Here is a 26,168-nt window from a genome sequence, read left to right on the forward strand (position 1 = left end):
GGTAGTAAGCAGGTGTTCTAGAACTGGAGTCCAGGCTTTTGCATTGAGGTCTCCTCAATTGCTATTTCTGTTCCTGCCCTTCTGGAATTCCATGGTACAAATGTCTCCCCTATGCATGTATCCTTTTAAAATTACTGCTAAAACACTGGCCACTAAAATGCTTCTATCGTACATGAAAATGTTTTGGATATTAAAGAATTGATAAAATCTCCCTCCACCCCACGCCACCCCGTAGCCCTGGAAACTGATTAAGATGTTTTCGAAAGGCATTTATCGCACAAGTCTTTTTTTTTTTAATAGAATATGCAACTTTTTTTTTTTGAAGATGTTGGGGATAGGAGTTTATTAATTTATTTATTTGTTTTTGCTGTGTTGGGTCTTAGTTTCTGTGCGAGGGCTTTCTCTAGCTGTGGCAAGCGGGGGCCACTCTTCATCGCGGTGCTCAGGCCTCTCACTATCGCGGCCTCTCTTGTTGCGGAGCACGGGCTCCAGACGCGCAGGCTCAGTAGTTGTGGCTCACGGGCCTAGTTGCTCCGCGGCATGTGGGATCTTCCCAGACCAGGGCTCGAACCTGTGTCCCCTGCATTAGCGGGCAGATTCTCAACCACTGCGCCACCAGGGAAGCCCCCTATCGCACAAGTCTTTACTGAACAGCTACTATGAGGAAGGTGCTGTGGGATTGGATGCTGAATGAGACTCAGCCCCCACCCTCTAAGAGCTTAATCTTATGGGGGAGTTGAGACATGTGTACAGGTCATTAGAATCACAGATATTATATCTGAATGTTAAAGGTCAGTTCACATGGTCCCCTCTCGAGTCAGAAAAGGGCCTCAAGACTTGGCAACCTGCTGAAGTCCCAGAGTAATTTAGTGGAAGGGTCTCTTGGCTCCTAGTCTGCGTCTCCACACAGCTGTTCTCTAACACAAGCCAGAGTGCTTTAAAGCCACGGTTCCCAAACTGTGCACCGAGGAGCTCTGGGTGCCTCGGGATGTTTTAAGTTTCAGAGGGAAATCCAGCAGTACTTGATATCTGTGAGCCTCTGTGTGAAAGGTGAGTTCCAGGTAGTTCACAGTTTCAGTACGCACTGAATTTCTTTTGAGGATGTCATAGCTTTCGGAAGCTGGATTTTTGACAATTGCTGTCCTAAGTAGCAAGTATCATAAAAGATCAATATGGAACAGGAGAGGAGGGTGGTGGCGTCCAAGCTGATTCCAAGGTTTGAGAAACTGTGCAGGGGCGGGGTATGCATATATCCTACTGATCTCGGGTGGCCTCAGCCGGCAGAGGCTTGAAGCAGGATTTTGGTTCCCCAGCCAGAAATTGAAGTCAGGCTGTGGCCGTGAGAGCGCTGAGTCCTAGCCCCCAGACCACCAGGGACCAGTGGCCAGTGACGAGGACCTGGCCCATCAACTGTGTAGAAATGAATTTCCACATAGAGACAGAAAGTAGTGAAACAAGGGAAGTGTTTATTAGGGGGAGAAAGGGTACAATGTGGATAGATGCACAGGCGGGCTCAGAGAGTCGCGCCTTCGTGGTAGTTTGAATCACTTTTATGGCGCATTTCCTTAGGGTTTCCTTTGGCAAATCATCTTGCTTTGCCTGGTTCTGAGTCTATATTTGGTATATCTCAGGGTCCTCCCATGTGTACGTGTGTATCTCTTAGCCAAGATGGATTCTAGCAAAGAAGCCTATGGGTGGGTTGTCATCTTCTACTATGCGGTGGTGCCTCCTCTCTTTTTGACCTTCAAGGAACCTTTCTGCATGTGTGTAGCTGGGAAGGTCTCCTGGACTTTGAGAATGAGGAATATGTGGTCTTCTATCTCTTATCTAGGCAGGGCACAGCTTCTCCCCGCTCCTGCTATTTTGTAGTTTCCGTCCACAGAGGACAAACTCCAGCTGCTCAGCCTGGGGCCCATCTAGCTCCAGCCTCACTACTAGCAAGTAATTGTGCTTATTCAAGAATAAAATCAAAACATTACAGTTTTCTTCAATTTACATATACATAATTGTTTAATGGCCACTAAGCTGTCAGAACATAATACTTAGTAAGTTGTTTGGAACTAACAACTTAAAAAACAGAATAGGAATTTCTTTTGAACCAAAGTCCTGAGCAAAAGCTGCTGAGACAATGAGCAAGTTTGGGAACCTCTGCAAATTAACGTCTTGCTACTCAAAGTGATACCAGCGCCTTTGGTATCCCCTAAGAGCTCATTAGAAGTGCAGAGTCTCCTGCCGAAGCCAAATCAGAATTTCATTTTTTACAAGGGACACCGCTGATCCCTAACACTTGATTCACATTTGGAAAGCACTGCCTTTTAGCATCATAAGGGGAAAGCAAACGGCCCACACCTGTCATCTCCTCATCAGACCACACAGACAGCAACCATTTGAGCAGTCAGAACTCAGATCCCGCCCCCCTGATGCTCACTAGCTATGGATCTTGGGTAACATTGTGAACTTTGAGCCACAATTTCCTTACTTGCCAAGGGAGAAGGATGGCTGATCCTGTCTCTTTGAGGTGATTAAATAAAGGTTAAGCGAGATAATGCTTACAAAGTAGAATGCCTGGTCCAGAGTAGAACAATAAACTATGGTTTCTTTTTGCTTCCTGGGTCTGCAGCTCTAGGACAGGTGAACGTCTTCTTTTTCTACACCTTTGAAAGGTCACAACTGCGGGAGGGAGACATCAAATTTCATATTCAGTCGTTGGATTGATGACCACACCTACTATGATAGCCAAGCAAACGTAAACACACCCTCTCTTTCCAGGTCTTGAACCAAGGAGTGCAGCCTGGAAATGTGTGTAGGTTTGCCTTAGGGATTTCCCTGTGTCCCTACAATATGGGGAAACACTGCAGACAGGCTAACAGGCAGAGAAGAATTTGCTTCGGGGATGGTGGTGCGTATGTGGTAAAGTACACATAACATAGCATCTACCATCTTAACCATGTTTAAGTGTACAGTTCAATGGCACTAAATATATTCATATTGTATAACTATCTATCCCCGGAACCCTTTTCATCTTGTAAAACTGAAACTCTGTAACTAAACACTAAGTCCCCTCCCTCCAGCCCCTGGCAACCACCATTCTACTTTCTGTCTCTATGGATTCAACTACTCCAAGTACTTCAAAAGTGGAATCACACAGTATTTGTCTTTTGTGAATGGCTTATTTCACTCAGCATAATGCCCTCAAGCTTCATCCATGTTGTAGCATGTATCAGAATTCTCCTCCTTTTTAAGGCTGAATAATAAGTAGTCCATTGTATAATATACCACATTTTGTTTATCCATTCATCCATCTATAGACACTTCGGCTGTTTCCACATTTTAGCTATTGTGATTAGTGGTACTATGAACACGGTGTACAGATATCTCTTCCAGACCCTGCTTTTGATTATTTTAGGTATATACCCAGAAGTGGAATTGCTGGATAATATGGTAATTCTGTTTATAATTCTTTGAGGAACCGCCTTACTGTTTTTCACCACTTCACATTCCTACCAACAATGCACAAGGTGTGGGGTTTGTTTTTAAGTTCTTTTCCGAGCAGCATGAATGAATGACCTTGCCTGACAGACACATTCTCCCCTAAGACTGTGAGCTCCCAAAGCTGAGGGACACTGCCTCACTCCTACTGGACTCACTGCACACCTAGGGCAGTGCCTGGAAACTAGAAATATTCAATTAGTGTTGGCTGACGGTTGTCCCCAGCCAGCCTCCATTCTCCTCTAGCCTGAGGGTAGCTTTTCTTCCTGCACAGCATCGCCACCTGCTGGAAAAATTATCACATTGCAGTTTCCTGTCTATTGTTAGTGCCTTTAATACTCAGCAAACGTTGATTTGCAATATTCAGATTTTTGTGATCCTTTAGACAAGACTGAGGTTTATTTTTTGCTCTGTGAATTTTTTTTATCAGAGATAAAAATGTAATAGAGTTGGGCTTTCCTGGTGGCGCAGTGGTTGAGAGTCCGCCTGCCGATGCAGGGAACACGGGTTCGTGCCCTGGTCCGGGAAGATCCCACATGGCACGGAGAGGCTGGGCCCGTGAGCCATGGCCGCTGAGCCTGCGCGTCCGGAGCCTGTGCTCCGCAACGGGAGAGGCCATAACAGTGAGAGGCCCGCGTACTGCAAATAAAAAAAAAGAAAGAAAAAAGAAATGCATTTCCATCATAATTGTACATTAAAAGGTCAATAATTTGTTTACTAATATAATCATGTTGTTTTGCTCTATTTGTTCTAGTCCCAGTTTTATAAAATCCTTGTAATTAAGGTCAGTCTCTACTAGATTCTGTGATTAAATATCTTTTAGTCTCGGATTGTGTGGTGCTGTGACTTTTTATCTTTTGTTTTTTTTAGAAATTTTATTTATTTTATTTATTTATTTTTGGCTGCGTTGGGTCTTCGCTGCTACGTGCGGGCTTTCTCTAGTTGCAGTGAGTGGGAGCTGCTCTTCGTTGCAGTGCGCTGACTCCTCTTTGCGGTGGCTTCTCTTGTTGCGGAGCACAGGCTCTAGGTGTGCGGGTTTCAGTAGTTGTGGCTCGCGGGCTCTAGAGCACAGGCTCAGTAGTTGTGGCGCACGGGCTTAGTTGCTCCGTGGCATGTGGGATCTTCCTGGACCAGGGATCGAACCCGTGTCCCCTGCAATGGCAGGCGGATTCTTAACCACTGCACCACCAGGGAAGTCCCTATCTCTTGTTTTTATATTTCTTTATGTTTTATCTTTCCTGAGCATTAATTATGAGAAATTCGGAGAGTTTACATGAGGTGATAGTAACTAGATTAACTGGTTTTATCTTAATTTTACATCTCTTTTAAGTTTATAATATATATCTTACCTTATAAGTTATTTAGTTTTAGTTATTTTCAATGTTGAAATTAACTTTAGTTATTTTCAATATTAGTTATTGAAACTTTAGTTATTTTCAATATTATTAGCTTCTTTATTCCTTTATTAATAAGGTCTCTCGAGTTCTTATTTTTCTCTAAATTGTATTCTACTCTGTTTTTAACTACTTCATATCTTATTCTTAATTAGTAGCTTCAAGTGTATCTTCAGTTATTTTCACCCATTTTCATCTTCTTTAAGATTCTTCTCACCAGGTGGCTGGTTTTATACCAGTTTACATTCTACCTGACTGTAACCAGAATTGTTTATCTTCCTTCTCGGAGGTCATGCATATATTCGCCTGGCATGTGGCTCATCATAGGGCCAAGGAGGAATGAGCTGAGCTAGGGATGACAGGAAACTTGTTAGGACCGGAATGGAAGGGATCTGGGGTGGGAAATGGCTGCAGGCGATATTGGAGAGATAGAGGGGCCAGATCATATACGCTCTGATTCTCTGCCTAAAGCATCCCCAGATTTAATAACACTTTCTGCCTTTTCTCTTTCTACTTACAGCTCAGGCACAGCCCTCATCATGTTGTTTGTTCATAAAGTTACCTCCCCACTGGATGAGAGCTCCTGGAGACCAAAGGTTGCATCTTAATCACTGTTGCATGTTCCCAGCACACAGCACAGTGAAGTGATTCAACCACCAGTGGTCAATAGAACAGTGAATGGATGGTACTCAAAGCCAGGAACGAGGCATAAGCAAAGAAAATGAAAATGGCGTAGCATGTATGTACCTTCATGGACAATAACACACGTCCTACACGTTCAACTAAGAAAACAAAGAACAGTCTTGTCACAGGACTTCTGTTTGCTCAAAAAATCCTGAGGCCCTGTTCTCTCCTGCTATTAATCGGTTCTGAACATAAACTAATGACAACACCTTCCTAAGGTCTTATTGGATGAGAGTACTCTAGACTCTACAGTTTCTGTTCTTTCAATAACTACAAGTTTCCTATGCATTGGGGCTTTAGGGTTACTACTGAATTGGATTCAAGACTCACTCCCCAGTCTCCTTTCACTGAAACACGGCATTGGTCCCCTCTGAGATCTTGGCTTTCCAGATTCTCAAAGCTTCATTTCACTGAATCCACCCAGACCACCAAAAGTAATGCAAAGTGCAGTTGGGGATAAGGGCAAGTAGCCTCTGAACATGTGGAAATTATGGGGTGTGGTCCTCTTGAAATGTCTAACTCAAATTGGAACCTTCTTCTGAGTTCCTGACCAGCAAATCAAAGGGCTAATTGTGTGTCTTACAAACTCTACACGTGTGGAGCAGAATAATTGGTTTCCATTCTGTCCCCAGTACCCTCCCTCTCCACCTGCTCCATCCTGCACCACCCCGTGCCCCTGTGCTCTCCATCTCTGGACCCACTGCCTTAATCTACCCTCACTCATGCACACACTCCTCCCTCAGCCCCCTCCAAGTTCTGCTGATTGTACTTTCCAAGTTCTTATCAACTCCACATCCCCCGCTATTTCTAGTGCCACTCCTAATCAGCCTCGACTCCTCCCAACCTCTGTGGTCTCCTTGTTGGCTTCTTAGTTTTCTCTGTTTACCCCTTCTAATCCATTCTCCTTTGGGCAGCCATGATGATTTTTGTAAAAATACAAATTTTATCCCACTGGAAACTTGCTAAATTTTTCTGGAACCTTCTCCTTACACTTAAAATCAAGTCCAGGATCCTCAATATACCTCTACAAGCATTCCAGGATTTAGCCCTTGCTTGTCCAGAGAGGTTCACCTCACGCCAGCCTCCCGATTGGTCACAATGCTGCTATAATATGGGCCTTTTTTCAGATTGTGTATGCTTTTTGTTCATGGTCTTTCTCCTCGTTAGAATGTTCTTCTACCCACTTTTTAGTTTCTTAATTTCTACCCGTCCTTCAGATGCCTGAGAACTGCCCCCCTACAGCAGTTAAGATAAAGGGAAGCAAACAGGAGCATAAGAAAAAACAGTAGCTTGTAGTTTCAATGGTGTCAACAAACGGAAATCATAAGATCACATCAGCGCTGGATAATTGCCCAGAGAACGCAGTGTGCGCACACGCACGCACACACACACACACACACAAACAAATTCTGTTTTTTTTTAAAAAAAATTAAAATGTAAGCATATTAATGGAATTTTAGGGAAGCAAGGTCTTTTACTTAGGAATAGGCTTCAGAGGTAGCAAGAGAAATAATAACAGTTACTCAAAGAAATATAAGTTTATTTTTCTCACACGACACTAAGTCTCAAGGAGTCAGTCTAGGAATGGTATAGCAGTTCGGTGATATAAGCAGAGTCATGGGCTCTTTCTAGCTTTCTGCTCCATTTACATTCAGTATGTTGGACTTTATTTCCATGCTCATCAACACCTCACAGACCCAAGATGGCTGCTGCACATCCAGGCGAAAGTCTCTATTCCAGGCAAGAAGGAGAACTGGAAAAGGCAGCTTATAGCTCATTAGCTGAAACTGTGTCACATGGCTGCCCCTACATGTAAGAAAACTGGGCAATTGAATGTTAAGTTTTACAGCTTCTCCAGGAGAGACAGGTGAAAAGGAAAGGGTTTAGAAATGGAGATTGTGTGAGCATATGAGCATGCTAGGGCTAGTAAAGTAATGGTACTGTAATTAAATGGTAATTAATTAATTAAATGGTGTTGATTAAATAGTTTATTTCCATATTTTAAATGTCACAGGTATTGTCTCTTACTTAGCATTCTGTCACTATTACATTTACCAGGACTTCTGCAATTTGTCTCCCAATATGTCCCCCGATTTTATTTTATTTTCTCCATAGATTAAGATTTCTTAGTGTGTTCATGTGTGTATTATTATTTTTTTTAAACAATAGGACTCTTCAAGGACCTGTGTTTGCTAGCAGAGTAAACCTGTTCAGAAATGAAGCAACACTGTTATGAGAATGAGAATGGTTTTCTCCACAGCCACCTGCCCTTTTACATTCCAAGATTCATCCAGCTAAAAACTATCATCATTAACAATAAAACTTCCTTTTATAAAAGGGAAAAAAAAAAAAAAAAAGATCCCGGGGAACTCAGCAAACATTTCATGCCTCTAAGAGACACCAGGTGGCAGTGCAGCGTAAGAAGTGAGTGGATCTAGTTGTATCCATACCTTGATTCCATCAAATTGAATAAATAAATATAATTTTTAAGTGTGTGCCTTATCCAGATCCTTGTGCCACCAGTTCATCATGGTTTCAACCTCCTTTCCAGAAATGAGCTATGCATGATGCCCTTTGCGTGACACACATTTCATTTGGCTTATTAACATAAAAATTCTCTTCAGATGGGAGATTGTTTACTGGAAACACAACTGCGTTGTCTAATGCAACATCACCCAAGGCATTTTAGGAAATGATGAGTTCACACCTTGATATTTGTGTCCACAACTCTGGGTCATATGGGCCCTCCATGGGTAAATGTTTGTGGGGCAGAATGGCTTAGGCAAACTACCTACTTTTAAGGGTGAGGCTCTAAGGGCTAAAGCTGTATTCTTTTCTCCTCTAGGAATTTTGAATCCAAAGATAAAACAGAGACACATATGAAGAGCAAAGTCGCTTTTCCTTTTTTTAAAGAAAAGTATAGTGGCACTTTAATCTTCAAACATATATTCCTTTTTCTGAATCCACTGAGATTTCAGACTAAGCTATACACCTTCGTCTGAAACGATATAAACTGAGTTGCTAACACGGATGTTTACCTATGGACTAGCTGCTATTATTACTCAACAAATTAACTTACTGGGTTTGTGGTGTAGGGAGGAGGAGGTTTTTTTTTTTAAAAAAAGCTTTCGCCTATACAATCAGGAAGCAAGCTGAAAAGGGTAAGTTAGCCTATTCATCTTGACAAGATATTCAGGACGGAACAGTGCCAAGCATAAGGGAAATCTAACTCTTTTCCTATGAATCCCAGAATTCTGCAGAAGATAAAGATGACTCACATACCAGAAAGTTCTTTAAAAGCATCACTTTATTTGCTATAAGAATATAATCTGGCCCGTCCATACAACCCATCATGCAAAAAATCATGGTAGGCATTTTACAAGCAATGCAGAATTTCAATACTTGTACATTTGCTCAATTAAAAGATTAGCAAAGGCTGAAGAGTAACAGCTTGGGATAAAAGAATACAGAAGGAGTCAACTTTCTTCCTCAGGATCATGGCTTCCAATACCAAGGAGCACAGTCAAGAAAGCACAGCTGGGCTTCCCTGGTGGCGCAGTGGTTGAGAGTCCGCCTGCCGATGCAGCGGACACGGGTTCGTGCCCCGGTCCGGGAAGATCCCACATGGCGCGGAGCGGCTGGGCCCGTGAGCCATGGCCACTGAGCCTGCGCGTCCGGAGCCTGTGCTCCGCAATGGGAGAGGCCACAGCAGTGAGAGGCCCGCACACCGCAAAAAAAAAAAAAAGAAAGAAAGCACAGCTACAATCTCAATACCTAAGACTCAAGATACTGAGGGACAGGTGAGGACCATCATTTGTGGGTTGATCCACTGGAGGCCACCACCCCATGGACAGTCTCACTGTGTGGCCAAATGACTATGCAGCAAGCACTAAGGCATCTGTATACAAACAGGTAGAAATTACCTGTCGAGTTAACCTAATTCAGGTGGATTAGACTCTACCAGCCTGCAGAAGGGTCCTCTTGCTCAGGCACTAAGCAGGGAGGTAAGAATTAATTGCTTCCTTAATGAAAAGTCAAGTGATTTTCCTTTCTGTATAGCAATTAAATTTCCCTGAACTACCGTTGTAAAGCACATTATAAATAAATTGCTCAATAGCCTGATGGGCACTGAACTCTGGTGCAGACTCAACTTGCAAAACTGTCGTTTATTGGAAATGAATGTGGAGAATAAGAAGAGAAGATGCTACGCGCTTTACAATCAGACCCCAAAGGCTGTGGCTCAGGGTACAGTCCCCTCTTTGAGGGGCATCCCAGAGAGTTTTCCCAGCAGTGGGGTGCTCACGGCTACCTCTGCTGTGTACCTATGGCTCTCCAGGCTCAGCCATAGCAAACAAAACCTATGTTATCCCTAATCTTCATCGCAAAAGGCAAGAGTGGGGATTATGAAGGCCATTTTCTAGTCAAGCAAACTGAGCCTTTTAAAGGTTATGCCATTTAGACTGAGGACCTGCAACTAGTTATAGACAGAACAGGCCCGGAGATCAGACCTGACAGACAACAAACCTGAAGTCTTCCATCGCACCAGACCATTTCTGAAGGGATCAAAAGCTATTTCTGACCTTGAGATTTTTCTTACCATTTCTGTGAATTTAGTCCCAAAGTAAAAACTTTAGGGAGAGATACAGAAAGGCTAAAAAATGCCACCATGAAGAGAGGTAAGTCATAGACCTCTATCCCGCCAACAGCTGTGAGAGCAATTGGGCTCCCAAAGGGACTCAGATATGTGGTCTGTTGGGAAGATGACCTGAAATTTAACTTACAGTCACCTCCAAACTTACGGAGAAAAATCTGCCAATACGGAATTCAAATTAGCTTCAGCATTTTATACTCTCTTGAACCAGGACCATAAGACTAAATGGACATTTCCTGGGTGAATCTCAAACCAGGAGTCCCTGAGGTACAGGCATCCCATTGACTTCTGGCATTGTCTACCGTGAGTGAAGAGGAAAGATGGGAGAAAAGCAGATCCAAAATCCATCTCCTGCAAACTCTCATGTTCTTAAAGGTACAGCAAGGCTATCAGGCATGAGGCATACAATGAGAACCGCAGACAACAGTCTTTATTTTTAACTTGGATCTGCTTTATGAAGCCTAAGTTCAAAAGTACATATGAATACAATTCATCAGTTCTCCTTTCCCTCTAAGATAGTTCCATTCAGAAGTACAACTTCTGGACTTCCGTGGTGGTGCACTGGTTGAGAGTCCGCCTGCTGATGCAGGGGATACGGGTTTGTGCCCCGGTCCGGGAAGATCCCACATGTTGTGAAGCAGCCGGGCCCGTGGGCCTTGGCCGCTAAGCCTGCGTGTCCGGAGCCTGTGCTCCGCAACGGGAGAGGCCACAACAGTGAGAGGCCCGCGTACCACAAAAAAAAAAAAGAAGTACAACTTTTGTTGGGAATGCAATGACTTTGAAAGTTCCATGTTTACTTGAATTGTAAATATTTGTATTAAAAATTGGAAAAGATGTTTTTAGAAGTGCATTTCTTAAATATAATGATTATTATTAAACCGATATTCTCATTGGGGCAAGTCAATTTCCAGGGATGAAAAAAGTGTCAATGGGAAGAATTTCATTTTTTTCTGAACGGGTAGCATCATTTTAACTTGGGTCCAATTTAGACTTTGAAAGATCTATACCAATAAAAGCCGCATGAGACAACCCTCTTACGGGTTTGCTGCTAGAGGCTGCATGGACTTCCAAATCCTGTGACTGATGGCTCTATAACAGAACAGCAAAGGGGAAACTCACGTATAGGCTTCACCGTGCCTTGGTGGAGTCAACAATGATAGCACCAGCCCTGAAGGCTTCATTCTGGAGACATATCCCACTGTGGCTGGTTAGTGCCCAGAGGCAGATGGGTGGGCCTCTCCCTCACTCCCTCTTCCCCTTGATTTATTTTCTGTTCCAGTTATGTGAGATGTTCTGAATCTTTTGCATTTTGATCCTCTGATCCAGCATCTTGTACCTTGCAGGATCTCATCAGTTTTCTTTGGGACCGAAGGTGCGTAGGCGCTAGATGCATAAGCAGGGTGTTTAAAATGACGCAGAGGAGGCTTGGTGACTGCAGGCCATGCAGAGGAAGACAGACAACGGTTAGCCTCACCAACTACACAGTGCTCCTAAATCCTGGGGGTGACTTCCTGGCCTCCAGACCTGTTTGTTTTCTTTAAAACCAGGAAACAAACAGGGTTGAACTCTCACTAGAAATCTTATTGCAAATAGATGAATAAGCACATCATCACTTTGGTCATTCACTTAAAATAAATAAAGATAGGGCTTCCCTGGTGGCGCAGTGGTTGAGAGTCCGCCTGCCGATACAGGGGACGCGGGTTTGTGCCCTGGTCCGGGAAGATCCCACATGCTGTGGAGCGGCTGGGCCCGTGAGCCATGGCCACTGAGCCTGCGCATCAGGAGCCTGTGCTCTGCAGCGGGAGAGGCCACAACAGTGAGAAGCCCGTGTACCGCAAAAAAAACCAAACAAAAATAAATAAAGACAAATGCCTAGGAAAAAAAAATTCCTACAGATAGACAATGATGACCCCAGAATACAAAGTTTCTTTGACAATGAATGGATGGGGTTAAGGAAGTGAGAGGGAGCAGTGACGTCACTTTGGGAAAAAAATAACAAAGCAAACACAGGTGAGCACAGCCATCTCATTAATCAGCACTTAGCACTGTATGTAAGCTTTTAGGGTTGCAAAGTGGCACACAATCCCGGAGTGCTAATAAGAAGCACATCATTGAGAAAATATTTGCAAAGCACATGTATAAAGGTCTTGTACCCAAAATATGGAAAGAACTCTTAAAATCCAACAAAAGGAAACAAACAACCCAATTTAAATATATGCAAAGATCTGAACAGACTCCTTGCCAAAGAAGATATACATATGGCCAAAAAGCATAGGCAAAGATGCTCAACAATTTTTGTCACTCGGGAACTGAAAATTAAAACAACAGTGATATATACTACACACCTATTAGGATGTAGTACTGCTGAATGAAAAAAAGCATATATACATCTAATCTTAATATTATAAAAACATATAACTGTGTGCATAGGAAAATCTGGGAGAACATACATTTAAACCATAGCCGTGATTATCTCTGAGTAGTATAAACATGGCAATTTAATTTCTTTCGAATTGTTTACACTTTCTATTTTTTCTATGGTGATCAAGTTTTAGTGATGTAACTTTTTAAAAAGAAACATACTAGTAAAAATTTCTTCCATAGAATCAAGTATCGAAGCTATTCTACAAAACTATACATAATGGAAAGTCAGGAAAACTGAGTTTACTCTGCACTTTAGCCCGACACCTTTCAGAGCACTCACAGCTGAGTATACTTTTCGCAGCCTAGAGATCAATATTCATTCACCGACTTGTTAAAGCACTTAACTGTGTGTCCTACTGATACAACAATGAACAAAACAGGCAGAAACCTCTACCCTCATGGGGCTTCCATTCCAGTAACCCCCTCTGAAACCTGTGACTTGCTTACAGAAGAAAAAGTGTTCAATCATAATAAGTAATGCTATTACTACAAGCTCTACACTATCCACACCTACTTTGCCTTTGGAGTTAGGCTAACATGTAAGTTCAGATTTTCAGCAAATGGTCCTATAGTGCCAGAATAATGTATATGCAGATTTAAAAGAATATCTCAGAATGTTTAATTCTGTTTCTTGGGGTAAACAAGGGATTGCAGCACAAAACACTCTAGGAACAAATATAAAAACAGTCCCGTTACCCTGGAGAATGGAGTAGAAACAGGCGAGGGCTTCGCATTAAAAGCTGATGGTCCCCACACTTCTGGGCTAGCTGATTTACTGCTCTTTAAGTCACAGTCCCTCTCCATATTCATTCTATTTTCACTACTCAGCATGAACCCAGCCAAAGTATTATTGAATTTCCCACTTCTCAGCATGAAGAAACATTTACCGTTTGCTAGAATTCTGATCGTCAGAACGGAAGCTCTCCTTGCCACTGGAGTCGCTGCAAATAGAGTTGAATCCGCTGATAGAGATCGGCTCCCCACCGAGATTGTGGAAATGCTTATATGCCTGCTGTCACCCTCACTCAAAATGTGGGAAAAAATAAAAATTCACGCAGTGCTGTTTGTACGCATTGACTGCCTTTCCCCTCTACAGGGGAACATGAAATGATGACAGGGCAAAACAGCGGCACCTGGGATGAGGGCACGGTTTTGAATTTAATGAGGACCTTTCTTCCGGGGTGGTGCTGTGGCCACTTAAGGACCCTTTCCTTTGTCTTTTGGCGATTCCTGAGATATTTCTGGAAGGAGATCTGGCACTTTCCCTTTCGATGACTGGGTACCTCCCACAGCTGAACCCAGGCAGTAGTGTTACAATCCTCTTCTGCTCCCTCAACCCAAGCCCCTCCCCGCCCCAAGCAGAGAAGAACCAAATTGGGAACAGAATCCCCTCCCCTTCATAGGCTTATCAACAAGATGGACCCTTTTCCTCTTGGAGACACGTTCACAAAGTCTGCTCTTGTCTCCTAGAGCAATTTACTTGGAGAAAACGATCTCATTGGCTAATGAAGATTTGACAAAGACACGTTTCTCTGCACAAAGCCTGAACTTGGGAAAGTCATTCTCTATATTACTTTCAAATGTGCTTAGGAAAAGAAAAGTTCAAGACAAAAACTGACACATCATCATCCTTTATTATACAATTACAATGTTTGTTTTTCATAGACGTTAGCGCTCTTTTAGGAGTTTTAATCCTCATTTGTTTCAATCTTATCTTTTTCATAAACGCAATTTCTCCCAAAGGTGTCTCTGACTTTCGCCCTTTCGTCTGCCATCACCAACTTTTTATTCTCTCTCTCTGAGGCCACTTTGCTTGGTGGCGACTTTTTTTTCCCATAGGAAAATAATGCATAGACTTATTCTTCTTCAGAAAATAGACTGCGGTTTATTCATATATCAAATGTAACTGTGTTAAAGTTAAACTAGTATGTCCATGGCAGGACTTCTCAGAGACCTAAAGGATGGCGACATGTATCATGAATCCCTAAGAACAGCCAACAGCATGTGTTTTTCTAATTTTGATTAGGCCAAGGCACCCCCTTTATCAGGAGCATGTCACACTTTCGGAAGGACTGGTTTAATTCATTATCACTGTCGTTCTCATGTCATAACATGTTGTATCTTATTAATTCGGTGTGCCCTGTTGTTTGCACTGACAGCAGGCAGAAGGAATGGTCACTAGTGCTCGTCTAATCTACGTGCACCCTAATTCCCGTGCAGTAAACCATGATCTGCATTAGAACCCAAATCTGTGTCTTCAATCCCCCACGGCTTCAGTGTGATCTTGCAGGGCCACTGCACAGCAGCAGCAACTGGGAAATTTTCTGAATCTCTGCTGTAGAGGACTGCCTCCAAAGGCAGAAACTTGATTTACTCTTAGCTTCTGAATAAATTCTAATATTGGCACCTTTAAAAAAAAAAACAAAAGTGTTCTGCATGTGTTTTCTTCTCTTTCAAAGATAATGCCATAACATGACCTTTGGAAAAAACATTTCCACATGTAGACATTTTCTAACTGCATTTACACACGCACAACACATACACTAACAAGATAAAAAACAATCATTTATTGCCTCATAAATGTTGCTTTACATGAAGAACAAAATCCCACTGCCATACATTCCATTTCTAAAATAGTGTCTATTGATATCTGTCTGAAATTTGATGCGAAGTCCTTATAAAAATGCTCAAAAATCATCCATGAGTTTTGAATTGCAAGGGATTGATGTGTCAACATCCGTTCCACGAGGATAAAATGATACAAGAACTGAGCCTGTGATTTTCATTTCAGGATCCGTGATGGTAAAATAATGATAATATCTGACATACATCGTGTACTAGGCACAATGCTAAGAATTTAATGTGAACCAGCCTTTAATCTTCACTACAATTCAACAGGCAAGCACTGTTATCACCCCCCCCCTTTTTTTTTTTTTTGCGGTACGCGGGCCTGTCACAGTTGTGGCCTCTCCCGTTGCGGAGCACAGGCTCCGGACGCGCAGGCTCAGCGGCCATGGCTCACGGTCCCAGCCACTCCGCGGCATGTGGGATCTTCCCAGACCGGGGCACGAACCCGTGTCCCCTGCATCGGCAGGCGGACTCTCAACCACTGCGCCACCAGGGAAGCCCCGATCACCCCCTTTCTGAGTGAGGAAACTGAGGCTTTTAAGTAACTTGCCAAAGTTTGAGTGAGGAAACTGAGCTTAAGTAACTTGCCAAAGTTTACACAGCCAGCATTGCAGGAAGTCTGGATTCTGGGTTCACATCCAAGTGGTCTAGCCTCAGACCTCACATATTTAAAATAACCCGGGACCAAAGTTCAGAGTATGTTTTAATAACTACCATAATAAGCTAAAATAGTAATTCATTTATACTATCAATAATTTGAGTATATATCTGTGATATATGGGATTCTCGAATACCATTGTTCATAGCCATAATCATACTTCCCCCAAAGCAAAAGCAAATCATTCCTCCTTAATACAATTTGTGTGGTAATGGCTCAGGAAGGAATTGCATAAACATCGTGGCTAACAGGTCTCTTAAATAGCTGCTTTTGTCTCTTCCCTCACCTACGTGGGTTTGGGATGGAACAGGTGTTCCAGAGGTCTAAGCACCAGAGACAAGCAAACAAGTCAGGGGAGCCCCAGGGTCTTGGGTGAAATTTTTAACTTGGTGGTTCTCACCCCTCACTGCATATGAGAACCACCTGGGGAGCTTTTAAAACTCCTGGGTACCCCAGACCCATGAAAGCAGAATCTGTGTGGGGTTAGGCTGAGGCCTCAGGAGTTTCTAAAGCCCTTCAGATAATTCCACTGTGCAGGTGTTTGCAAACTACCGTTTCAGCCTCGCCAATCTTCCCCCTCCTTATCTTCACAAAGGGAACGACAGTGATAATATTTTGCACACACTGCAAGTGTTCTATAAATTGTAAAGAGCTAGCCAGGGCTCTTGCTGTAGTTTGATCACAACGAACTGCCTGGCTGGTGAGGAGTCCTTTATGCATCAATTAAAGTTACCTGTGGTCTTCAAAATTAGGCTTTTTTTTTTTTTTCTCTCCTACCCACATAGTTTGTTCTTCCTGTTGGGTCTAACATGAAGACAAAAGCTCTGAGAAATGAAGAAACAAATGTTCTTTCTGTTGGAAAAAACAACTTTGATGCTATCACCTGAGGATTGTGAGGAAATCTGCAACACTCAGAGTCAGCGATCCTTCCTCAATATACTGAGCGCTTGGAAAAGCAACGAGTAAGACCAAAGAGGATGTTCCTGGTGTCTGACTAAGGCGTGAGAGCAAGAGTGGGTGCTTTAAAGTCGGAGAGACCTGGTTTTAAAGCCTCCTTCACCTCCCCCAGCTGTTTAGTCTTAGGCAAACACCCCCCCTCTCAAGTGTCACTTTTCCCCTCTGAATAACAATGTTACACACTTAACAGGGCTTCTTGGGAGGACTCAGCGAGATGGGGCATGTGAACCATGTGAACCACAGTGACTGGCATAAAGAAGGCCTTCAGTTAAGGGCAACTTTTATTATTATTGTAGTGACAGTGACCATGTCCGGGGGAACTGCTGGTGGGTAAGGGGAGCTCTGGAAAGACTCTGGGACAGGCACCACCATCCCTGGCAGCGCCGATCTTGGGCTGGTGGAAAGGGTGTTGCTCACTCCTTCTGCCCTTTTCAGAGAATCGGCCTGACATCAGTTTCGCCCTCTGGATTTGTCTTCTCTCTGGACTCTTTCTAGCTTCTTCCTGGGACAACTTCTCAGAGCATCTGGAATTCCAAACCCGACTTATACCTGTTTCTGACTGAGGCAGCCACACTAGCACATTTGGTATGAATTAACTGCGTTCTGAAGATAAGCTCGTGGGAAGACACGCAATCAGCCAAAAGACTCCTCTCACTAACATCAGCTCCACAGAGAGTGGAATCAAGACGGGTTCATCCCAGTCCCAAAGGAAGAAACACACCCTTTAAAATTAGCAGTTTGGCTGAATTGGTTTTCATAGCTGGTCTTTTCCTTAAAGGGCAAGTGGAAGATGTTAATTTGTCTCACCAGAACAGGAGACTTGGTCCTTGTTCAATATCTAGGCTTCCCAGCAAACAGTTTCAAAAATGAAAGTGAAGTGTAACAACTTTTTGTGAACCCGGGGCTTTGCTGTTTAAGGAGCCCAGTAGCATGGCCTGTCTTCTGTGCAGTTCAGTGTCTTTATATCCATTATCTCATTTGTAGTCGCCCCTCACCCATCCTTGGAAGGGAGTCAGATTCAGTTCTTTCTCTGTCCCCATATGACTGGGACACATAATTTCAGTTTCCCATAAAAAGAAAAAAACAGATAGTAACACTCACTGCAGAGGCCTGAGAATGACAAGAAAGCAACGTATTAGAAACAGCCAGCACAGCGCTGACACGTAGTAGGCGTTCACCCAGTATCAGTTTCCATCCCTCTCCTCAGAGGCAGATCCTACATTTCAGGAATTATCTGGAAGATTTGCAATTGCCAGGAAAACTCAGCAGCAGAATACTTTCCCAGCTAGGGAATTGCTTTGTCTCCTCAAGACATGAAAGCGTTACATGAAGGCCATGCTGATAGGTCTTCCTTCCTTTTGCAGAAATACAATCTAGCGACATGAACCCAGCCAGAAAATTACTCTTAAACCATGCACATTAGATGTAGTGCTGTCTAAGGTGAGGGTCTATTCTTAAACTCTTCAAGGTGTAGTTTATATTAAAACTAGAATACTTAAACCCAGCATCTACATTGGAAAAGACTCTGGTTCTCCAAGGACTCTTCCTCAAGAAAATGGGAATACTAACTAATCTACTGGTGCCATATCTGAAGCGTACAGAGCAAAGAGCACAGGAGACAGGAAGCTTGCTGTCTGAGAAGCTATCCAGAAAAAGGCCAATTGACACTGCCTGAACCAAACCACTCCCTAGTGTGGAAAGATCACCTGACCAGCATTTCCACGTCCCCAGAGGAATACATGGCCACAGGGAAAAAAATAAACCACATAGTTTTATTGCCCTTCATCCAACCTGAAGCTGTTTGCTTCCACCTGCATTTCTCAACCCTGGATGCCCATCAGATCACCTGGAAAGCTTCAGATTTACTGCATTCCTAAGCCCCACCTCCAAGAGTCTTGAAAGTAATCTGTTATTTTAAGGTGAAGCCCAAGCAAGTATGTTTGTAACGCCCAGTGGTTCTAACTCGTAGCCAGGTTGAGAACCACTGGCTTAGGTGCCGAGTTTGTTTTGAGAATATGTCCCCTTAAGTTTCGAGGGATGCTTGGGGCAGCTGACAGGGTCTGGTCATTGCACACAGGAGTGGCCAACCCTTGGCCACATGCTAAGATCTGTGACAAGAATCAAATCCACGAAGGTCTACTTTTGGGAGAGGTGGTGTGGTATTGTGAGAGAAGCGTGGGTTTGGGGTGTCACAGAACTGGATTAAACTATTACCAGCTGTGAGATCCTAAGGAGATAATCTGTTTTGGGATTCAGGGTTTTGGGTTTGTTTTTGTTTTTTTCTGTAAAATGGGGAAAATGGTAACTTCTTTGCATGGTTGTTGTGAGGATTTTAAAGGGGCTATAACTGAGATAATGCAGGTATGGTACCTTGCAACCTCGCGGAGTGCCAGTGTGTCGTAGGTGCTTGGTGTGTGGCCACCATCATTACACAGCACAGGAGATGAAAGGTCATCACAAGGAGCCTTTAAATGGTGGCCTCCCTGGTGGATTTCTTATTATAGTATAGAAAAGTCATGTCATTCCCCGTACAAATGGATTTTACCACATGAAAGACCTCAGCACACAACGAAGAGATGAACTTAATGAATTTATTTGTGACTATTTGGCAGAGAACACACCACTGTGATTCACAAAAGGCTAATTATCCAAAATGAGCATTTGTGGGGAAAAATTACATATATATATATATATATATATATATATATATATATATATGTTTGTTTTTCCATTCAGCTACCTAAGGGAAACACTTTGCTGAAACCCAGTGCCATTTTAAGCAAAGCAGAATCATCTATCCCACATTCTAAACTATTTATACCATGTACAAATACTGAGCCTCATTCAATCACTTTGGGCTATTCCTTACCATGAGCTGGAACCCCCAGATGGGAAGGGTGGCTTAGATACCCAACCAGGATGGAAGGAGTTTCAGTCCCTGAACTCCAATCTTGACGTAATTAGGAAAATGACAAACAAATGACTTTTGATTCTTAAGACTCTTTGCATTTACTATGCCGAGCCATAATAATTCTTTGAGTCACCTTCATTGGAAGCCATTCTCGAACCACTGATTCCCTGGTCTTTGAGATACCTCTTCCTTATGCTTCACCCTACAGATCACTGATCCTGGCTATAAACTTCATTAGGACGGGACAGGGTGTTATACACATTTGCATCCCCAGAATTTAATCCCAGTACTGATAACAGTTGGTGCTGAAAAATATTTAATGAATGAGTAAACTACTCGGCATCATACTCAGTAACTTTCATAAATCTCTCATTTACTAAAGAAGAGGGGAATCACTTAGAATACACACCAGCTGACACAGCTGACTAGAATCTACAAAACCTAATACTTCTCCTTTGCATCAGCAATGCCTTGATACCTAGATTTGTTGCCTGTGTTTGCTCAAAGAAGAATGTCGGCAAGCTCCTTTCCTTTGAAGTTTCAAATTTGAGGCCTGAGCACTTTTGTTTTACACCAAAGCTATAACCTCAACTCAGGTCTTACTGAGAGGCTGAGGCACAGTTTTCAAGTCTCTCTGACAAACAGCTGAAAGAGCAGGAGCAATTAGGTAAGGCTGGAAAATAAGCTCTTTTCTTATTCAAACAACTGCTAGCTATTAAATGCCCTGCGACCTTATGATTTAATGATTAATCGTTTAATTTAATAAAAATATTATTTTAATTAATAAAAAAGAATAAGAAAGCCCTCCCTCAAGGAGATGATCATCTTCAATCGAGTTCTTTGTTTTCATTTTGTTTCTCCTGGCAAGCACAAAGAACATGAGGCATGCTCTTTCAAAGGAGAAAAATATTTGGGAGATTACGCAAGCTAAGTCTTTTGTTCGATTTTTTTTCATCCGTGTGTGCCTTTGTCCACGTGTGCATCTGAAGATGGGGAGTGTAAGGCCAAATCAATAGCTCTGTCCTGTGCTCACACCAACTATGACCTCTGGCAGAAGAAGCCTGTAAAGTTAAATTTCTTTAGGGTTCTAGAGCTCTGAAGTGCTAAATCACGTATAACAAATGTGTTTTGCTCTGGTCCATAGTAAGGATGACAACTGGCATCCCTTAAACTGAACTCAAGATAGAAGGCAATTGCAGAGACCACTCGTGGGAATCTTTACTTAAAATTAAGACAATGCAGGATCCCTCCACACCCCACAGTTGTGCCTGAAATCGGTACCTGCATAATTGTACTCTACCCCAGGCAGAGTACAACTGTGAAAGAAAGGCTGTTCCAGTGTGGACTGTTTGACATCAGTCTTTACGCCTGACAATGAAACTCGAGCAAAGAGTACAGGATTGCCACCTGCTAACTTTGGGCAAGCTATTTATCTGAGTATGCCTCAGTTTCCTAATTTGTGAAATGGAGATAACAGTACCTTCCTTAGAGGGTTGTTGTGAAGATTAAATGAGATAATACGTGTGAAGAACCTAGCATTGTCCCTGATATTTGATAGATGTGCAATACATACCAAAGTATTTACTGTTAAAAACCTGTATTAGGAAGATCAGAAGTTACCATTTTTGAAGTTAATCACTCAGTAACTTACAATACACATAATATTTTGTTTTTGTAAAAGCAACATAAGCTTCCTAAAATGTCTTCAGGCCTCAGGGCTGGTCAGTTCTCTTCTGAGGAATCCTCTGAATGGATGTTTTATCCGTAGTCCCCTAGAACAGGACACACAAAAAATGTCATTGCAAGCCAGCTGGCATCTCAACGCACCAACTCTTTCTACATCAGGCAACGGAGATTAGAAGCAGAGCTGCATCTATTGCCAACACTACCGTGCAAGCCAGAAGCTGCTCACACAGGAGCAATCAGCTATCTGCATCAGCGAATGACTACGGTACTGTACCTTTCCATCTAACGATCACTTCGGAAAAGTGATGTGACCGAGGCGCTGGGGGCATCTGCTCAGAAGCCACTGACTAGTCTCCATCGTTACCAGTCATGATTGGAAGAGAAGCTCTGGGCCACTCCTCCAGCGAGAGCCAACATTGGCTCAGCCTTCCATCATTTACGGCCCGCCCATGAGCTTGACTGCGTTCACAAACCTCATGGGGCACACTTGAAGTTGGCACTAGAAAAAAATTGTCTGCAGGTGCTATTACTTTACCATCTAAGAGTCACTTTGCTATGGGCATGCAAGGAATCAAGGTGATGTCCTCAGAGCAGTTTCCTGGTGCTGGCGTGTCAGGAGAAAGCTTTGATAATTTTGTAAACCACACAAGCAGTTCTTTAATGAAGTGGTCTCTGGTGGCTTCAGGACTGACACATGTGACAAACAAAACTGTCTCGGAAGACAGTCACAGATTTTTCACTAGGAAATTCTTTAATATATAATATTTGAGCAAACAGAAACTATAATTAATAATATAACAAATACCCAGGTACTCTCTCAATACAGTTTAAGCAGATCTTAACATTTTGCGTATTTGTTCAAAAATTTGTTTAAAGAGATTAAATACCAAGGTAGAATTTAAGTACCTAATATACCCTTCCCTTCCCCCCACAAAAAAACATCCAGAATTTGATGTTTATTATTCCTGTGCATATAGTCGTTCAATTATTGCATCTCTATGCAACCATAAAATATCTACTTTTATTTTTGCTTGTTTTTTAAAGATAATACAAATTGCGTTAGATGGTATAAATCTTATTGAAACTTGCTTTTCTTGCCCAACATTATGTTGAGCATTGTTTGCAACAGCAAAAAAAATGGAAAAACCACCATCGACAGAAAAATGATTAAACATCCTGTAGCACATTTATATAATAGGATATTGTACAGATGTTAAAATGGATGATGCTTTTCAAAGAACTAGCTTTATATTTTGCATGGAATTTCTTCTGCCATACATTAGCAGACTTTCTGGGAGTTTTTCTTAAAAGTGTTTCTTTTAAAAGAAGGACAGGGCTGGATTTTGGTTTTTTTATCCAAATTTCTGTATTTTAAGAGCAGAGTTCGAACCATTTGCAATTATTCTTATTACTGATAGTTTTGGACTTGATTCTACTCTCTAATTTTATAATCATTCTTTATTCCTTGCTTCTTTTTTTTTCCTTTCTGCCTTATATCAAGTAGATACATTTTCTGTATTCCCTTTCTTTGTTGTTGTTCATTTGCTGACTTAGATGCTATAGGTTATATTTCTATTATTTTACTGATGATCCTTTGTGTTGCAAAAAAAGTTACAAAATTACAAAGCTCTGCCCGAAGACAGAATAGATCTTAGCATTCCTTAACTCCCTCTTAAATATCCCCTCTTCCATCTATAGCTTCTGTTTCCTATTTTAACGCAAAAAATATGGACATTATTTTTATGGTGACTAATTACTCACATTTACCAACATGCTTTATTTACTTGTGTGCTCACCATTAATTCCTGTCTCTCACACTTTGCTTTTGGGTTCACCTTTCTTCCTCTTGAGGCATGTCCCTTATACTTCTTTTAGTGAAGTCTGGAGTGCTAAATTATGTCATGGTAAACCTAAAATGTTTTTACTTTGCCTTCATTCATAACTAATAATTTAGCTATTTTAGCTATTATATAATGCTTTATTTTCCCTCAGCCTATGAAAGATATATCTTCATTGTCTTTTGGCATCTGCTGTTGCTAACGCAAATTTTGCTGTCAGTTGGTTGTCATTTTATTACAGGCAACCTGCTCGCAGCTCCCTTGAACATAACCAGCTTCTTATAGCATTTAATATTTTCTCACCCTTGACATAATTTGGAACAATCTCACACAATGCATTTCGGTATGTGTTTGGTATTACTTAGGTATGGCAAGTGAGGTGCATTTACTGTCTAGGAATTTGAGCCTTTAGAGCTGTTTATCTATCTTCCATGCTCTTTCATTTTTAAAATTGAGATATAATTCACATACCATATAATTCACCATTTGAAGTGTACAGTTCAGTGCTTTTTATTTTATTCACAAGGTTGTGCAATCATCACCAATTTTTTTTTTTTTTTTTTTTGCGGTACGCGGACCTCTCACTGTTGTGGCCTCTCCCGTTGCGGAGCACAGGCTCCGGACGCGCAGGCTCAGCGGCCATGGCTCACGGGCCTAGCTGGTCCGCGGCATGTGGGATCTTCCCGGACCGGGGCCGAACCCGTGTCCCCTGCATCGGCAGGCGGACTCTCAACCACTGCACCACCAGGGAAGCCCCATCACCAGTATTTAATTACAAAACATTTTCTTTTTTTTTTCTCACATCTTTATCGGAGTATAATTGCTTCACAATGTTGTGTCAGTTTCTGCTGTACAACAAAGTGAATCAGCTATATGTATACATATATCCCATATCCCCTCCTTCTTGAGCCTCCCTCCCCCCCCCATACCATCCCTCTAGGTGGTCACAGAGCACTGATCTGATCTCCCTGTGCTATGCAGCAACTTCCCACTAGCCATCCATTTTACATTAGGTACTGTATATATGTCCATGCTACTCTCTCACTTCATCCCAGCTTTCCCTTCCACCCCTGTGTCCTCAAGTCCATCTCTATGTCTGTGTCTTTATTCCTGCCCTGCCACTAGGTTCATCAGTACAGCTTTTTTAGTTTCCATATATATGAGTTAGCATACAGTATTTGTTTTTCTCTTTCTGACTTACTTCACTCTGTATGACAGACTCTAGGTCCATCCACTTCACTACAAATAACTCAGTTTCGTTTCTTTTTATGGTTGAGTAATAGTCTATTTTATATATGTGCCACATCTTCTTTATCCATTCATCTGTTGATAGACATTTAGGTTGCTTCCATGTCCTGGCTGTTGTATATAGTGCTGCAATGAACAGTGTGGTACATGTATCTTTTTTTTTTTTAAGTTGACCATTTTTTGATATAAATTTATTTTTTTTTATTTTTGGCTGTGTTGGGTCTTCGTTGCTGTGCACAGGCTTTCTCTAGTTGTGGTGAGTGGGCTACTCTTTGTTGCGGTGCACAGGCTTCTCATTGCGGTGGCTTCTCTTGTTGCAGAGCACAAGCTCTAGGCATGCGGGCTTCAGTGGTTGTGGTGCGTGGACTCAGCAGTTGTGGCTCACAGGTTTAGTTGCTCCGCGGCATGTGGGATCTTCCTGGACTAGGGCTCGAACCCGTGTCCCCTGCATTGGCAGGTGGATTCTTAACCACTGCACCACCAGGGAAGTCCACATGTATCTTTTTGAATTATAGTTTTCTCAGGGTACATGCCCAGTAGTGGGATTGCTAGGTCATATGGTAGTTCTATTTTTAGTTTTTTAAGGAACCTCCATACTGTTCTCCATAGTGGGGTATCAAGTTACATTCCCACCAACAGTGCAAGAGGGTTCCCTTTTCTCCACGCCCTCTCCAGCATTTATTGTTTCTAGATTTTTTGATGATGGCCATTCTGACTGGTGTGAGGTGATACCTCATTGTGGTTTTGATTTGCATTTCTCTAATGATTAGTGATGTTGAACATCTTTTCATGTGTTTGTTGGCCATCTGTATGTCTACCTGGGAGAAATGTCTATTTAGGTCTTCTGCCCATTTTTGGACTGGGTTGTTTGTTTTTTTGATATTGTGCTGCATGAGCTGCTTGTATATTTTGGAGATTAATCCTTTGTTAGTTGCTTTGTTTGTAAATATTTTCTCCCATTCTGAGGGTTGTCTTTTTGTCTTATTTATGGTTTCCTTTGCTGTGGGAAAGCTTTTGAGTTTCCTTAGGTCCCATTTGTTTATTTTTGTTGTTATTTCCATTTCTCTACAAGGTGGGTCAAAAAGGATCTTGCTGTGATTTATGTCATAGAGTGTTCTGCCTATGTTTTCCTCTAAGAGTTTTATAGCGTCTGGCCTTACGTTTAGGTCTTTAATCCATTTTGAATTTATTTTTGTGTATGGTGTTAGGGAGTGTTCTAATTTCATTCTTTTACATGCAGCTGTCCAGTTTTCCCAGCACCACTTATTGAAGAGGCTGTCTTTTCTCCATTGGATATTCTTGCCTCCTTTGTCAAAGATAAGGTGACCATAGGTGTCACCTATATTTTGGGCCAGTACCATACTGTCTTGACTACTGTAGCTTTGTAGTATAGTCTGAAGTCAGGGAGCCTGATTCCTCCATCTCTGTTTTTCTTTCTCAAGATTGCTTTGGCTATTCAGGGTCTTTTGTGTTTCCATACAAATTATAAAAAGTTTTGTTCTATTTCTGTGAAAAATGCCCTTGGTAATTTGATAGGGATTGCATTGAACCTGTAGATTGCTCTGGGTAGTATAGTCATTTTCACAATGTTGATTCTTCT

The 26,168-nt window shown here is 42.2% G+C and overlaps 1 protein-coding gene across 7 annotated transcripts in view; it reads right to left on the minus strand.

The window, feature by feature from the left end:
- Positions 1-19,490: 19,490 nt before the first annotated feature.
- PDE1C (phosphodiesterase 1C) overlaps positions 19,491-26,168 on the minus strand; it is a 586,532-nt gene continuing 579,854 nt past the window's right edge. For all 7 annotated transcript variants that reach the window (XM_079931073.1, XM_079931071.1, XM_079931072.1 and 4 more), the window contains one exon: positions 19,491-21,568. In XM_079931073.1, coding sequence (XP_079787199.1) covers positions 21,555-21,568 — 14 coding nt within the window. In that variant the 3' untranslated portion in view covers positions 19,491-21,554. The remainder of the gene's footprint in view (positions 21,569-26,168) is intronic.

Source organism: Stenella coeruleoalba, assembly GCF_951394435.1.
Source record: "Stenella coeruleoalba genome assembly, chromosome: 9".
Classification (NCBI taxonomy): domain Eukaryota; kingdom Metazoa; phylum Chordata; class Mammalia; order Artiodactyla; family Delphinidae; genus Stenella; species Stenella coeruleoalba.